At 45.0% G+C, this 17,777-nt stretch overlaps 1 protein-coding gene and 1 long non-coding RNA gene across 2 annotated transcripts in view; both read left to right on the top strand.

The window, feature by feature from the left end:
- Window positions 1-17,777, top strand: part of LOC132807536 (zinc finger protein 208-like) — a 55,344-nt gene that overhangs the window by 32,713 nt on the left and 4,854 nt on the right. The window contains exon 4 of the mRNA XM_060821645.1: window positions 1,506-2,319. Within this exon, the coding sequence (XP_060677628.1) occupies window positions 1,506-2,319 (814 nt within the window). The remainder of the gene's footprint in view (window positions 1-1,505; window positions 2,320-17,777) is intronic.
- LOC132807531 (uncharacterized) lies at window positions 13,143-15,731 on the top strand. Its single transcript, XR_009641968.1, has 3 exons — window positions 13,143-13,269; window positions 14,949-15,032; window positions 15,510-15,731. It is a non-coding gene; the product is annotated as an uncharacterized LOC132807531 (long non-coding RNA).

Raw genomic sequence — 17,777 nt, forward strand, 5'->3', positions numbered from 1 at the left:
CTTGTTGATCTTTGAGGGGCTGTATTCTCTCCCAATTACCCTTTTGTCCTTAATTTATAAAAACCCTTCTAATTCTCCTTAACCCTATTTGCCAAAGCTATCTCATGTCCCCTTTTTGCCCTCCTGATTTCCCTCTTAAGCATACCCCTACCGCCTTTATACTGTTCTAAGGATTCATTCGATTTGTCCTGTCCATACTTGTCATATGCTTCCTTCTTGTTGTTAGCCAACTCCTCAATTTCTCTAGTCATCCAGCATTCCCTACACCTACCAGCCTTTTCTTTCACCCTAACAGGAACATACTGTCTCTGGACTCTTATTATCTCATATTTGAAGGCTTTCCATTTTCCAGGCTTCCCTTTACCTGTGAACATCTGCCTCTCAATCAACTTTTGAAAGTTTTTGCCCAATACCATCAAAATTAGCCTCCCTCCAATTTACTTTGAGATCCGGTCTGTCCTTTTCCCAAAGTGGTCCAGCACTGACACCTCAGTCACCTGCCCTGCCTTAGGTCAGGTTTTGCACCTTCTCTAGTAGGAACATCCACGTACTGCCTCAGAAAATTGTCTTGTCCATGCTTAACAAATTCCTCTTGATCTAAACCCTGAACGCTGGCAGTCCTAGTCAATGTTTGGAAAGTTAAAATCCCCGACCATAACCATCCTAGTATTCTTACAGATAACTGTTTCTCAATTTCCTGCTGATTATTAGAGGTTTATATTACAATCCCATAAGGTGATCATCCCTTTCTTATTTCTCAGTTCCACCCAAATAACTCCCCTGGATGTATTCCCAGGAATATCCTCCCTCAATACTATCCCTTATCAAAACACCACTCCCCACCTCTCTTGCCACCCCTGTATCTTTCCTGTGGCATTTGTATCCTGGAACATTGAGCTGTCCATCCCTGAGCCACATTTCTGTAATTGCTATGATGTCCCAGTCCCATGTTTCTGACCATAAACCCTGATTTCACCTGCCTTCCCTGTTAGGTCTCTTGCTTTGACGTAAATGCAGTATAACTTCAGTCCTACATTGTTCTCTGCATTATTCCTTCCTGCCCTGACTGTTTGATTCACTCCCTTTCCCAACTGTACGATTCTCGGGTTAGTCTCTTTCCTCACTGTTTTCCTGGGACCCATCCCCCACCTTACTCATTCAGCAACTTCACTGGCTTTCTTTCTGCAAGCAGTCTTGACATTTTATTTTCATATCTTGATCCAGCACCTTTGTCGGCAGCTTGTTCTAGGTCATTGTCCCCTGAATGAAGTTTTCCTCCATACACACTTAAGGCTATCTGGCTGCATGAGGGTTTTCAGGTTTCTGTGACCTGGATAATGTGTGATCAGCAGGCACCTGGAAATCTACAGGAATCGCCATCAATGTATCTTTATTTAACTGTACTGGCCGTGATCACTTATTTTGTGAGTTTATTTTTGCAGGACACTAGTGTGGCAGGAAGAATACTAAGACACCCGAGTGAGGGAGATTCAGTGGGCTGACTGTGGAAAAAGTGCTTCAAACCATTTCCTCAGCTTGGGGGAATCAAAATCACACCCCTCACGGTGGGGACAGACTGTGTACCAGTTCTGTTTGTAATTTCAAACCCAGGTGACACAAGGAATACTCTCCCCATGGGGAAACCGTGGAAATGTGGGGACTGTGGGAAAGGATTCCCTTCCCCCTCAGTGCTGGAAATTCACAGACGTGTTCACAGCGGGGAGAAGCCGTTCATCTGCTCAGTGTGTGGGAAGGGATTCACAAATTCTTCCAACCTGCGGGCGCACCAGTGGGTCCACACGGGAGAGAAGCCCTTCACCTGCTTGGTGTGCAGGAAGGGGTTCACGCATTCATCTGCACTGCTGACCCACCAGCGGGTCCACACTGGGGAGAGGCCGTTCGGTTGCTCAGAGTGCGGGAAGGCTTTCCGTCGTGTGAGCAACTTGAGGAAGCACGAGCGGGTCCACACGGGGGAGAGGCCGTTCCCCTGCCCCGAGTGTGGGAAGGGATTCATTGATTCTTCCAGCTTGCTGAACCACCAGCAGATCCACACAGGGGAAAGGCCATTCACCTGCTCTGTGTGCGGGAAAGGATTCAATCATATGAGCAATTTGCGGCAGCATAAGCGGGTCCACACTGGGGAGAGGCCATTCACCTGCCCCGAGTGTGGGAAGGGATTTACCAACTCTTCCCACCTGCTGACCCACCAGCGGATCCACACTGGGGAGAGGCCATTCACCTGCTCCGAGTGTGGGAAGGGCTTCACCTGCTCCTCCGACCTCCAGAGACATCAACGAGTTCACGTGCCATCACAGGGAAATTGAAGGAGTGACAGATAAGTACCATTTTTGACTAGACTATCAACCCCGTTCTGGGGTCTCCCAGGTTTGAATCCCACCGTGGTAGATGGCGCAATTGAAATCTGGAGTTCAGAATCAAATGATGAAACCATTTTCAGGGGAAGAAAAACCCCACCTTATTCACTCATGTCCTTTTTTAGAGAATGAAGCTACCTTTGCAGGAAAGGAATCACTCAGTTATTCCAGCTGCATCCTTTACCTGGTCTGGCCTACCCCTGACTCCAGAGCCACAGCAGTGTGGTTGACTCTTGATTGCATTCCCCTCCTGTATATGAGCTGGAGAAACTAACTTGTATACAGGGTGTAGGCTGAAACTGCTGAGTGAGGCAATACTTCCTCCAGGTGAAGGCTGTACCAGGGATCCAGTTCCAAAGGGATAATTTGGTGCTGACCAATAGTAAAGAAAGTGGGGGATGGGGAGTGTGTGCACTTTGACCTTGAGCTTTTTATTTAAAAAAACGCTACTTTTCGTGCACCTTTTTTCTGGGAAAAATTGAAACTGTAATGAAGCAGGGTTGCAATAAACGTTACCGGAATTCACCGTCTGACTCAGACTCTCATTGAAAGCTGAGAGATTCAACAAGTTTTTGCTTTAAAGCTGCTAATTTCTTTCACCCTCCAGCACTAAGTTTCCAATGTCCTGGATCAGAAGTGAATGAGTGGCAGAATTGTGAGAAATTGTAAATTTTTCAGGAGTGCGGGTTTATTGTTTCATCAGCATTGTAAGGTTTACTGGCAGCAGTGGGAGGTGTGGGCTCGAAACAAAGATTAAAAGTCTCACAACACCAGGTTATAGTCCAACGGGTTTATTTGGAAGTATTAGCTTTTGGAGCACCGCTCCTTCATCGGGTAGCTGTGGAGCAGGATCATAAGACACAGAATTAAAATTAAAACTGAAGTTTTTCATCTCATCATCATCTCATTTCATCAGCATTGTAAAGGTTACTGCCTGCAGGAGAAAGTGTGGGCTGTGTTCATGAGAAACAAAGGCAAAAATCAGACAAAGGTATTGGAATATAATCTGATATTATTTGGAAGGACTAGCTTTCGGAGTGCTGTTCCTTCATCAGGTAGTTGTGGAGCAGGATCATGACATAGGATTTGAACTAAAAAATTACAGTGTCATACAACTGAATTGAACAAATCTAGATTGTTATCAAGTCTTTCATCCTTTAGAATGGGTTGCAGGTTTCAGTTCATTAATATGTAAATCCCAGAACTACTTATAAGGAACGTTCTCAATGTAATTTGAAAGTGATATTTCAGCTCAGAGAATGTATTAAAGGTGTGAGGTTAGAGCCTGCCTGTCTCCTAATGTTGAGTCAGACTGGTTCTACTTCCAAAGTTGGAATGTATAAAATATTAATGGATTGACTGCCTGCAGATTGTGTGCTTTGAGCAAAATTGAATGTGTCTGCTATCTCTCACCTCCCCACACACAACATGGGTGCTGGGGATAAAATAAGCACTATCGCAGTAGCGTTAGTGAGGGGATTTAAAAAAAAGTTTAACCAAGAGATTTAGCCACCTCAGTTTAAAAAAAAAACCCAGGAGATTGGAATCTCCTCCGTTGAGGACTGACTCTCAGCTGGCTGGCTACAGCCAGCGTACTGTGAGCAGGAGAAGAGGAGGAGAGGCATTCAAAGTTTGGGAGAAGATTTGTAGCTCGGGTGTTCGTTGTTGTGGTTCTGTTCGCCGAGCTGGGAATTTGTGTTGCAGATGTTTCATCCCCTGTCTAGGTGACATCCTCAATGCTTGGAAGCCTCCTGTGAAGCGCTTCTGTGATGTTTCCTCCGGCATTTAAAGTGATTTGTATCTGTCCACTGCAGCGGACAGCTGGAACTGACAACTGGAAGCGGCAGATACAAATCACTATAAATGCCGGAGGAAAGATCACAGATGCACTTCACAGGAGGCTCCCAAGCACTGAGGATGTCACCTAGACAGGGGACGAAACGTCTGCAACACGAATTCCCAGCTTGGCGAACAGAACCACAACGAGGGGAGGCATTTTAACCTCAATTATTTTTTTCAAAGTTCTAGCTCAAAGGTAGAAGACAGGGAGTGGTGGTGGAGGGGTGCTTTTCAGACAGGAGGCCTGTGACCAGTGTGTGCTACGAGGATTGGTGCTGGGTCCATGACTTTTAATCATTTTATAAGTGGTTTGGCTGTGAACATAAGTAGAGTAAGTTTGCAGAGGACACCAAAATTGGAAGTATAGTGGACAGTGAAGAAGTTTACTTTTGATTAAAACAGGATCTTGATCAGATGGGCCAATGGGCTGAGGAGTGGCAGATGGAGTTTAATTCAGATAAATGCGAGGTGCTGCATTTTTGAAAAACCAATCAGAGCAGGACTTATTGGTAAGGTCCTGGGGAGTTTTGCTGAACAAAGAGACCTTGGAGTACAGATTCATAATTCCTTCAGAGTTGCAGGTAGATAGGATAGTGAAGATGATGTTTGGTATGATTTCCTTGATTCCTTTCCCAATGAATCAAGTGGCTCCATCAGAGGTTGATGTGATATTTGGTTTCAGATTTCTTTCCCCATGTCTTCCTGCAACAAAAATCACAAAATAAGTGATCACGGTCAGTACAGTCAAATAAATATAATGTGGGCAGCACGGTGGTTAGCACTGCTACCTCACAGCGCCAGAGACCCGGGTTCGATTCCCGCCTTAGGCGACTGTGCAAACTCCACACAGTCATTCTCCCCATGTCTGCGTGGGTTTCCTCCAGGTGTTCTGGTTTCCTCCCACAGTCCAAAAATGTGCAGGTTAGGTGAACTGGCCATGCTAAATTGCCCGTAGTGTTGGGTGCAGGGGTAAGTGTGGGAGAATAGGTCTGGGTGGGTTGCGCTTTGGTGGGTCGGTGTGAATTTGTTGGGCCGAAGGGCCTGTTTCCACACTGTAAATAATCTAAAAAAAATATGACAACTCCTGTAGATTGCCGGATGCCTGCTGATCACATATTATCCAGGACACATCAGGCAGCCAGAGAGCCTTAAGCGTGTATTGAGGAAAACTTCATTGGTTACAATGACTTGGAAATGAAACTGAATAAGGATATGAAAATGAAACATCATAGAGTCATACAGATGTACAGCATGGAAACAGACCCTTCGGTCCAACCCGACCAGATATCCCAACCCAATCTAGTCCCACCTGCCAGCACCCGGCCCATATCCCTCCAAACCCTTCCTATTCATATACCCATCCAGATGCCTTTTAAATGTTGCAATTGTACCAGCCTCCACCACATCCTCTGGCAGATCATTCCATACACAAACTAGAGTGAAAAAGTTGCCTCTTAGGTTTCTTTTACATCTGTCCCCTCTCACCCTAAACCTTTGCCCTCTGGTTCTGGACTCCCCCACCCCAGGGAAAAGACTTTGTCTGTTCATCCTATCCATGCCGCTTATGATTTTATAAACCTCTATATGGTCACCCCTCAGCCTCCAACGTCCACGGAAAACAGCACCAGCTTATTCAACCTCTCCCTATAGCTCAAATCCTCCAACCCTGGCAACATCCTTGTAAATCTTTTCTGAAGCCTTTCAAGTTTCATGACATCTTTCCGATAGGAAGGAGACCAGAACTCTTATTTCCTAAACGCTGAAAACTCCATCCCACACATTCTCCCTCCATTCTAACTTTGCTGAACCTAATCCGTGCTGTATCCTGAAGGGTCTGGTTTACGCTGATTTACAGCCCATGCTTGGGGGATCTAATTGAAACATACAGAATACTGATTGCCCTGGACAGGGTGGATGTTGGGAAGATGTTTCCATTGGTAGGAGAGACTAGGTCCCAAGGGGACAGCCTTAGAGTAAAGGGAAGACCTTTTAGAATGCAGAGAAAGGAGAAACCTTTGTAGCCAGAGAGTGTGAAACCTATGGAATTCATTGCCACAGAGGCTGTGTTGGGCAAGTCACTGAGTATATTCAAGACAGAGATAAATAGGTTCTTGTGTATCAAGGAGATTGAGGGTTGCAGGGAGAAAGCAAGAGAATGGGCTTGAGAAACTTGTCAGCCATAATTGAATGGTGGAGCAGACCTGACTTTCTGAATGACCTAATTTCTTCTCCTCGGTCTTATGGTCTCTTGCTGTCCTGGACATAGTGAGAGAGAACTGGGAGCAGGAGTAGGCCATTTGGTCTTTCAAGCCTGTATCAACAGTGAAGAGATCTGCACCAACATTGAACTGGATATGAATATACCTACATCTTGGTGGATAGTGTGGGACCTTTTTCACTGGAGCATAGGAGGTTGAGAGGTGATCTTATCAAGCTTTATAAAATCATGAGGGGAATAGATGAGGTGAATGATGGGTGTCCTTTCCTTGGAGTGGGGTTTCAAGGTTAGGGAGCAAATTTTGAAGGTGAGTGGAGAAAGATTTTAAAAAGACAGGAGGGACACCTTTTGTTTTCCCATAGAGAATGGTTCGTATGTGGAATGAATGTCCAGAGAAAGTGGGGATGCAGGTACAGTTTAAAAGACATTTGGATAAGGACATGAATGGAAAGGTTTCGACATGTTATGGACTAGGCCAGACCCCTCAAAACATTCTTAAGCAAGCAGCACAGACCGTAGCTTTGCTATTTGTTTCAGTAAGTGCACAGTGAAAATTACCCAAAGTTAGCTAGGTTGACTACCAGGATTTAAAGCAGATAAATGTATTCACAGGAATACAGAATGAAACACAAAGAACAGAATATAGAATAACCACAGAACTCAGTCTGTCTAAACTAGACTTAATTATGCTGTTCCAAATATACATAACAGTCCCAATAAACAAACCCCTTCAACATACAGTAAAACTGAAACAGAGGCTGACAGGTCAAAGTTAGAAGGACTGAAGGAGAGAGAGTTTAACAATTTTTCTCCACATAGTCCACTGCTGAACTCACTCAAACAAGGCCTCAGCTTTCACGACAGATCACTCGTCTTTCATTATGCAGGTCACTTCGAAAACTTAAAGCTTGGGCCTAAAGTCTCATCTGTTGATGTACAAACAAAAAAGCCAACCAATACCCTTTTCATTTCTGTACTGACCCATCCATTTTGGAGCCCAGGGCCATTTTACCACCACTCTGAAAAAAACCAAGGACACAGCATCCTTGAGAAGAAGGACCAGCTTTTAGAAAAAGGACCAACTTTGTGACAGAGGGATATGGGCCAAACACTGGCAGATGGCATTAGTTTAGTATGCAAACATAGCATAGAGTAGTTGGACTGAAGGTCTATTTCTGTGCTGTATCATTCTGTAATGGTCTTAAAACCATTTTCTTGCCTTCCCCTATAACCATCCACTTCTTTGTTGTTCAAAAGTCAGATGACCTCAGCCTTGAATATATTCAATAACACGACCCCCCCACCCCCACAATTGCAGGAAGTCATCCCCATTTTTGAACTCAATTCCTCTTGCTAATATACCACTTGCCTTGCTGATTGCTTGTTGCACCTGTCTGACAACTGGCAGTGACCGGTGCAAAAGGACGCTGAGGCCCCTTTGTCCATCCACACATCATTCCTGATGAAGGACTCGTGCCCAAAACATTGACTCTCCTGCTCCTCGGATGCTGCCTGACCTGCTGTGTTTTCCAGCCATACTTGACTCTGATCTCCAGTCCTCACTTTCTCCACAGACCAATATATTATCATTTAAACCATGCACCTCCTTTCTACCTTTTTTTAAGCAATAGGCTTTAACTTTACATTGTGATACTGCATTTGCTGTGCGTTTGCCAACGGAGACACAGACCTGGACCAACTTTTCCAGAGTCTGTCCCCTCCCTGGATTCATTCCCTTTCCCTTCAGTTTGTGTAAAGTCAGCAACTGAATCCCAGAACGAAAGAGAAATGAAAACGTGGATGAAAAGAGAGTGCGGTACCCACAGATATTGGGCAGAGTTGCAGTCTGGGGTGAAGCTCAATCTTCATTCAAAGAGAGAGAGGAACAACAGCAACTTCAGAAACTCACGGCCCAACTTCCGCATTCAGACAAAGAGGCGGTTCTGATTGGCAGGAGGACCAGGCCCCTTCCGGTCCTCCGGCTCTCACCATTGGTCCTTCAGAAGGAAGTCAAGCGCCGTTTCCGCGGACAGCGACGAGCATGCTCAGTGTTTTTGTTGACACCGCAGCACATGCGCAGTGCTTTTGCTGACACTGCAGCACATGCGCAGTATGCTCTGTGGAGGTGCTGGCGTTACCGACTGATTTGAATAGGAGAAAAAAAGCTGCAGCCACAATTTTATTTTTCCCTGCGGCTCGACAGTTTATTCCTTTTGAATTTCGTCCGGCTTTGTATGTCTTTTCCTCAGGATAGAGGAAGTCCAAAACTAGACGGCATATGTTTAGGGTGAGAGGGGAAAGATTTAAAAGGGACCTCAGGGGTAACTTTCATGTAGAGTGTGGTGTGTGTATGGAATGAGCTGCCCAGAGGAAGTGGTGGAGGCTGGTACAATGACAGCATTTGAAAGGCATCAGGATGGGTATCTGAATAGGAAGGTGTGAGAGAGATATGGGCGAAATGCTGTCAAATGGGTCACGAGATTAATTTAGGATATCTGGAGGGCATGGGCGAGTTGGACTAAAGGATCTGTTTCTGTGCTGTATGACTCTATGCGTCTATTTCAATGCAAGTTTCAGAAACATGACTGCAGCTTTAAAAAAATTAATATATTTTAGCTGTTCTTAATTTTAAAGATCAGCCATTTCTTGCACACCCCTGTCTTCCAGGTAGAGTCATCACTATTGATTCTCTCCAATTCCTGAGAAAGAGATACAGCAATCAAAGAGGGCATGAGAAAGCATGGGGGAATGGTAGAAGGGGGAGAGAATGGACAGGGGAGCGGGGTAGAGAGAGAGAGAGAAAATTACAGGGGACAGAGGGTGGGGTGCAGAAAATGAGGGGAAGAGAGAGAAGAAGGCTGAGCACAGAGAATTGGTGAGTGCAGAGTGTGAGGAGAGAGAGTGGATGGGGACCAAAAGGTTGGGGGACTGACAGCACAAATCCCACCTTCCTCAGGACTGGTGTCAGTGTCTCATGAATTGGAACCCACTCCACCCACAGCAGACCTGAGGCAATCGTTTCTCAATAGATGCTTGGCTAATGCAGTAGAATCATATAATCCCGACAGGCCATTTGGCCCATAAAATTCAGACTGACCTTCCAAACAGTATCCCATCCAGACCCACCCGTTTTTCCTACAGTTCCCCATGGTTAACCGATCCTCAGTTGCACATATGTGGACACTTCAGCACAGCTGATCCACCCTGAACTGCAGATATTTAGACTGTGAGAAGAAACTGGAGCACCCAGAGCTAACTCACGCAGACAGAAGAGTGAGAACTTGTTAAAGTTCACACAGACAGCTGCTCAAGAGTGGGACCGAATCCAGGTCCCTGACATTGTCAGGCAGTCGTACGAACCACTGAGCCACCCAGAGCTTTGATGTTCTGCTTTGTCCTAGTAGTTTCTAACTTCTCATGTGCCCTCAGCAGAGGCTCTCTCCTCCTGACATTGTTGGACCACACCCACTGCAACCTCCCTTTCCCACTTCTCCAGCCCTGAGCACATCGGTTCCTGAATCCTGGCACCAAACAGACACCAATGCCGTCTGTGCTCCTGCTGACAACTGCAGAGAACGGAGACCATCCCTGTCACTGTTCTGTCCCTTACCACCACCTCCCCCTCCCCAATGTTGTTTTTACTCCCACTGCCCAACCAGTTAACTCCTCCTACCTGCAGCCCTCTATCAGATCCCCTTTACCTGCCAGACCTGCACTTACACCCTCCTGACCCTATCCCTGATGCAAACAAAAGGCTCTCTCCAGAGGGGAATGACCGTCTCCCAGAATAAAGTGCCTGGTTAACTTTCCCACTTTACCCTCAACATGTGTGCAGCCTAGCTTCCAGCTCCATCTCTCTGAACGAATGTCCTCTAGGATGTGTTTGCCCTGGATCACAGCATTGAGAGCATCCCACCTTCTGCAAATTGTAAGACAAGCCCCACCCTGCCCTCTCCAATGTGTGTTGTATAACTGATAGCCAAGTTCGGAACCCATGAGGATGGCCTCAACAGGGACCTTGGTTTCATGTCACACCACAAGTGATCCCACTCACACAGGCTTGTACCCCATTACTCACATACGTTACCAAGCATGGTCGTATGCAAACACATGCTCTTTGCACATACACACACACTAACATGCACACCAATCAGTTTCTGGGGTGAAATTGCAATTGCAGAATTTTATTTGCAGATACATTATATTTTGCCCAAAAAGCACACAATCTTCAGGCAGTCAATCCATGTGACATGTTATAAATCCCTAATTGTTGTGGTTCTGTTTGCTGAGCTGGGAATTTGTGTTGCAGACGTTTCGTCCCCTGTCTAAGTGACATCCTCAGTGCTTGGGAGCCTCCTGTGAAACGCTACTGTGATGTTTCCTCCGGCATTTATAGTGATTTGTATCTGCCGCTTCTGGTTGTCACTACAAATGTAGTGACCCGAGCTACAAATCTTCTCACAAACTTTGAAATCCCTGCTTTGGAAACAGAACCAGTCTGACTCAAGATTGGGTTGCAGACAGACTCTAACATGAGTGAATCAGATGGTTTTCTTTCCCCAGAAAATGATTTCATCATTAGATTCTGAACTCCTGATTTCTGACTGAATTCCAGTTCCGCCATCTGCTGTGGCGGGATTCAAACCCAGGAGTCCCGAGGAGTCCCCAGAACTGGGTTGATAGTCCAGTTGATAATGGCACTCAGCCCTTGTTCCTTCAATCACCCTTTGCTGGCACATGAACTCACTGGTGCCTCCGTAGGTTGGAGGAGGGGGTGATGCCCTTCCCACACTGAGAGTAGGTGAACATGCTGTGCCTGGTGTGGACCCGCTAGTGTGTCTGCAGGCTGGAGGAATTGATGAATCCCTTCCTGTGCTTGGAGCAGGTGATTGGCCATTCCCTGTTGTGGATTCGCTGGTGAATTTCTAAAATCTCAAACCATATAATCAAGAAAAAACCCACTCTATTCACTACTGCAGACTTACAGCAAGGTTACACGTTAAAAAGTGTGCACTAATCTGTTCCTGTGCTGTGAGCTCTCCTACACATTTTCCTCCAAGATCAGCTGTGAATTTTGCTGTTTTTAAATTTTTCCAAGATGTTCAGAGAGACATGATTTCAAACAGCAGAGGCAGTAACTATGCAGATTCACTGCTGTGTCCGTTAGTAATATACGTTTCTTTCTCTCTCTCTCTCTCTCTCCCTTACAGACCATGTGCTCACTGCCTTTGGCTGTCTTTCTCCATTTTGAAATTGCTGTTGTCTTATTTTTTTTACTCCAAAGTTCCAAAACAATGCATCAGCATATGAAACATTAATAGCTGTTCCTGGAATTCAAGGAAATCGCCTCCAACAGTGAAAATACCTCAAAAAAGGAGCAGCTCTTACAGCCACAAATTTTCCAGTCCTCCATCTACATGACTACATGTAAGGCGGCACGGTGGCACAGTGGTTAGCACTGCTGCCGCACAGCGCCAGGGACCTGGGTTCAATTCCCGCCTCAGGCGACTGACTGTGTGGAGTTTGCACGTTCTCCCCGTGTCTGCGTGGGTTTCCTCCGGGTGCTCCGGTTTCCTCCCACAGTCCAAAGATGTGCGGGTCAGGTGAATTGGCCATGCTAAATTGCCCGTAGTGTTAGGTAAGGGGTATGGGTGGGTTGTCGCTTCGGTGGGTCGGTGTGGACTTGTTGGGCCGAAGGGCCTGTTTCCACACTGTAAGTAATCTAATCTAATGACTCTATAACAAATGTTCAACGAACTGGTCTGCAATTTCCCACATATGGCCTCGCTCCCATTTTGAATACAGATGTTACATTAACATTTTTCCAATCCAATGGAACCATAAGATCATACGACACAGGAGCAGAAATTAGGCCTTTCAGCCCATCAAGTTTGTTCCACCATTCAATCATGGCTGAGATGTTTCTCAACTCCATTCTCCAGCTTTCTTCCCGTAACCTTTGATCCCCTTGACAATCAAAAACATATATATATCAAGTCTTAAATAAACGCAATGAATCTTTCCCATGTTCAGAGATTTTTGGAATTTTGTAACTAATGAATTCACTATCTCCACTGCCACTTCCTTCAGGACCCAGGATGTAGGCCATCAGCACCAGTCGACTTGTCTGTCCTCAATCCAAATAGCTTGCTGTGTACCTTTACCCTCTCAATGTTGATTGTTTAAGTTCTATCCTTTCTACAGCCTCTGACTTGCCAATTCTAACAGGAATAGTTCTGTTGTCTCCCAACGTAAAAACTGAGATCATCTCTGCCACTTCAGTGTCCCCAATGAACTAACAGTTTTCATCTTCCAAGGTACCACACTTAGCTCAGCGACTCTGTTCCCATTAACATACCAACAGAAGCTTTTGCTGTCCTTTTTGATATTTAGTGCGAGGTTTCTTTTGTAAGTTAACTTACCTATTTTTATTTATATTTTTTAGAATCCCTTTGTTTATGTTTGAAACTTTCCTAATGTTTGACCCTTCCAGAGGTCTAGAATAACATTTCACAACTGGCGGAAAAGTTAAAAAAAACTACTTTGAAACTTTTTTAAATGACACCTTTCTGGCGGCTGGGGGCCGGAAAAATGATCGCCCCGCCCCCATTGTCTCCGATTGTTTGGTGGTCACCCTAACCACGCCCCCTCAGCCCGCGATGACGTCACACATGGACCCCGCCCCTTGTTTGCTGGCGCATGTGCAGTGTAGGTCCCGCGGCCGGACGAAGACAGTGTGACTGAGTGTGGGAGAGGAATGGCGCCGGCGGCTGAAGGAACAAGAACAGAAACCGCTGGAAAAGCTGAGCAGGTCCGGCAGCTCGTGTTGAGAGAAATGTGAGGACGTGTTTCGGGTCCGGGGATCCTTCTTCAGAACAGGACCAGGTTTCAGAAACATCCCGGGGAGGTCGCCAGGTCCGAGCGCCAAGACCTGGCTCCTGCCCCCGGGGAGAGGAGACAGTGAGACAGGGTAGGATTGGGAACCGCGGGAGGAGGGAGACTGGGGAGTTTATAAACTCCTAGGGGGAGGCCGCAGGCCGCGAATAAAAGCCCCACAGGCCCAGTGTTTACTTCACCGGGAAGGGCTCTCGGGTTGCCTGGCAACCAGCCGCCATCTTTGTGAGGGTAAGGCGCATGTTGTCTTGGGGCGGGGAGCGCGGGCGGCCATCTTGGTGAGGGCACCATCAACTGTCATTTCCGGGAGAGAATTCCAACCTCGTGGCAGCCCCGGCCTTGGCCGAGCTTCATTCCCCACACAGTGTAGTGATGTGCAGGTTAGGGGGGCTCAGCCATGCTAAATTACTGATTAATGCCCAAGGATGTCTGGTTAGTGTATGTTGGACCATGCTAATTTACCCGCAGTGTCCAGAGATGTGCAGGTTAGAGTGGACTGGCCGAGGTAAGTGTATCCATAGTGTTCGGGGTTCTGCAGGTTAGGGTGAAGGTCTGGACCCCCGAGATCGGTCAAAAGAATCACTGGGAGCTGAATGAAATAAGGCAGCCTAGCACAGATTTGTCCAGCAACACAGGTTAAAAACTTTATGTTCCGTGGCAAAATTACACAATTACATTTGAAAATTACTCATTATTTTTGAGACAGCACAGCCTTAATGACAAGAAAAGACCAATAAAATGTAATAAGGTGACATGATTGACAGCAGGTTAGTCCAATGATATTTCCTGGGAAACAGATTGTTTTACGTGCAAAATCATCCCATTTGCTAGTTCAAGATTAGTTCGAATACCAAATTACTTATGATTCACATTATGCAAACTCCATTGTTCTCTTTTATTTCTAAATCCAACCAACTCAGCAAAGCAGCAATTCAAGTTCAATGTCAAATCATAACCTGAAGCCATTTTGTTATATTATTTTAAAATATTATTTAAAATTGAAATGCCATTTTGTGGTTAATAAAAACCTACATACACCTGTTGCTCCTAACAACAGCCTAAATTCAAATTTTAAATCCTGATCTCAATAAAGCAGCAGTTGTCTCATTACCCAAAAGGGTGAGACCACAAATGATATAATTACGGTTTTGATGGCTAATAACTCCTGAAAATCCTTCTACAAAAAAAGTCACTGAGAGCTGCATATCCCAAAGTGTGCTATTCCTGTTTTGTAGAGCTTTTGGATTCTTCCATTCTGTGCAAAACTCAGGGAGGACTATGTTCCTACAGTTACAGCACGAGGAGTACTTACTTTATTCAAAATAATAACCAAGTTTAGTGTAGGTAAGGGAGGGACCTTGCAAATAAGAGGCATGCCTATCTTTGTGACTTCCTTGAGGCTGTTCAATAGATGGGTCTTTCGGTAAGAGATGCGGTTATTGTCCCAGAACAGTTCCACCCATCCCATAATTGGGAAGACATTGGTGCCATTAGGGGTCAAAAAGTCTTTTGCTGAAGTCAGCACATAACAGACCACTTCATCCCTGCCAAATATTCTGTTGTGACTTTGAAGAAACAAATTGTAACCGAAAGATAACATTTCCCTATTTTCTCTTTTGCAGTGTGACCTATTTGGATAGGGCAAGGCTTACCAGGGTTGCCCACAGCACAACTGGTATCAAACTGGCACACAACACCTTTACAGGGTAAAGACCGTTTAGACTTGTTCTGTAAATGAACTGTTCAAGCTCTGACCACTGCAATAGTCATTCTTGGTAATGTTCAATCTCCCCAGCATTTGGATGGGTATATGAATAGGAAGGGTTTGGAGGGATATGGGCCGAGTGCTGGCAGGTGGGACTAGATTGGGTTGGGTTATCTGGTCAGCATGGCCGGGTTGGACCGAAGGATCTGTTTCTATGTTGTACATCTCTGTGACTCTATAAATGGGTGATCTAATTGTTCGTTCACAACAGTAAGTAAACATCCTTCAACATCCATCTTTTGAAGACCATTCAGGCTCATAGAAACTTCAATCAAATCACCCCTTGCTATTCCAAACTCTGGTTGAAAGTCAGACCTGCCTGACTAATGATTTCCCATAAACAGTCTGTTCATTGTGGGTGTCAATCCAGTTTACCTTCTGTGAATTGCCTTTATGCATTTTATTCATTCTTCCTTAGGTAAGGATATCAAAACTGAGCACCGTGTTCAAGATGTAGTCCCACCAATGCTCTGTAACTGAGGCATAATCTCCTTACATTTATGTCATTGGCCTTTCTAATCACTTGCTGCGCTTGCATTCTAACTTGTGACTTATTTGCAAGGCCCCTGGATCCCTCTGCATCTCAGAATTATGCGGTTGTTCTCCAAATAGGTAATAAATTGCATTTTACCATATTGTACACCACTTGCAAGAGTTTTGCTTATTTATTTAACCAATCTAACAATCTGCATCCTTGATATGTCATCCCCACAATGTACTTCTCAATCTATTTTTGTGTTTCCTGCAAATGTAACCACATACCTTTGATCCCCTCCTGTAAGTCATCTATATAATTGTAAAAAGTTGAGGAGCCAGCAGAGATGCCTGTTGGAACCCCACCATACTTTCAAATATACAACCAATTTGACAAAAGAACCATTCTTGCATATCCTGTTTTCTGCCAGTCAGTTGATGTTCTATAATATACTTTACACCATGAGCTCCTCTGTGCAATTTGCTTTTCGTGAAAACATGTCAAACACCTTTAGGATATTCAAGTTCAGTATATCCACAGGCTTCAATTTACATACTCTTCCAAAGAATTCCTTTAGGACGGCATGGTAGCACAGTGGCTCCCTCTCATGGCCAGAGACACCTGTTTGATTTCAGCCTTGAGTCGACTATCTGTTTGGAGTTTGTATGTTGTGTCTATGTCTTTGTGAGTTTCCACTGGGGCTCCACATCCAAAGATGTGTAGGTTGGGTGGATTAGCCATGCTGGATTGTGTAATGTCCTTGGATGTACAAGCTAGGTGAGTTAGCCATGCTAAATGCAGGGTTACTGGAGTAGGGTGGCAGTCTGGATCTGGGTGGGATGCACTTGAGGGTTGGTGCAGGACTTGATCGGCCAAATGGTCTCTTTCCGCACTCTCGGAATTCTATGAATAAATTGGTGAAACAGCATTTTGTTTTCATATTAGCATGCTGATTCTTTTCAATTACCACGAGTTTTTTGACATGGTGGTTATAATCTCCTTAATTGATTCAAAAACAAACGTTTAATTGCCATTGACTCAAGGGATTCATTTTCCATGATGTATCTTTCCCTTCTAGAACAGAAGTATTAAATATGTTACTCTCCAGTCTGAGGAAAATTTGCCTGATCTAATAAATCTTGGAAGATTAACATTAATGCAAATATGAACTCATTAGCCACCTTTTAAAATTCTATGATGAAGTCCACCTGTACCCAGAGATTTGCCAGCCCATAGCACTATCAGTTCGCTCAATAGCATTTATCTAATGATTCTCATTTCACCAAACTCCTTTGTTTGTTCAACCTATGGGGTTAAAGGCAGGATTCTTGACAGTGTGGTGGAACAGAGGGATCTTGGAGTCCAAGTCCATAGACGCTCAAAGTTGCCACCCAGGTTGATAAGGTTGTTACAGAGGTGTACAGTATGTTGGCTTTCATTAGCAGGGAGATTGAGCTTAAGAGCTGCAAGGTTATGTTGCAGCTGTATGGAGTACTGGTTAGATCACACTTGGAATATTGTGTTCACTTTTAGTCACCTAATTTTAGGGAAGATGTGTAGGGAAAATTTCCAGAGGAAACATCACAGAAGCGCTTCACGGGAGGCTCCCAAGCACTGAGGATGTCACCTAGACAGGGACGAAACGTCTGCAACCAAATCCCAGCTCGGCGAACAGAACCACAACAGGAAGATGTGTAAGCTGAGAGAGGGTACAGAGGAGATTTACCTCGATGCTGCCTGGAATGGAGGATATGTCTAGGTTGAGTGAGCTAGGGCCTTTCTCATTGAACAAAGAAGGAATGAGAGGTGACTTTAAGAGGTATACAAATGTTGAGAGGCATAGATAGAAGAATAGCTAGAGACTTTTTTCCCCCAGGTCAGAAATGTCTGTCATGACGGGGCATAATTTTAACTAATTGGAAGAAGGTTTAGGGAGATGTCAGAGGTAGGTTTTTTACTCAGAATGATGAGTGCATGGAATGCACTTCCAGGGTTGGAATGAGAGTCAGATACATTTTAAGGACATTTAAGCGACTGCTGAACAAGCACATGGACGGCAGTAAATTGAGGGGTGTGCACTCTTCTCATCTTCAAGTTGGATAAAAGGCTGATACAACAGCGAGGGCTGAAGGGTCTGAACTGTGCTGTATTGTTCTATGTTCTCGCTCCAGAACGATGCAGCAGCAGTATTGGAAGAACAAAATTGCAGCA

The sequence above is a fragment of the Hemiscyllium ocellatum genome (assembly GCF_020745735.1).
Source record: "Hemiscyllium ocellatum isolate sHemOce1 chromosome 27 unlocalized genomic scaffold, sHemOce1.pat.X.cur. SUPER_27_unloc_18, whole genome shotgun sequence".
In the NCBI taxonomy this organism is placed as follows: domain Eukaryota; kingdom Metazoa; phylum Chordata; class Chondrichthyes; order Orectolobiformes; family Hemiscylliidae; genus Hemiscyllium; species Hemiscyllium ocellatum.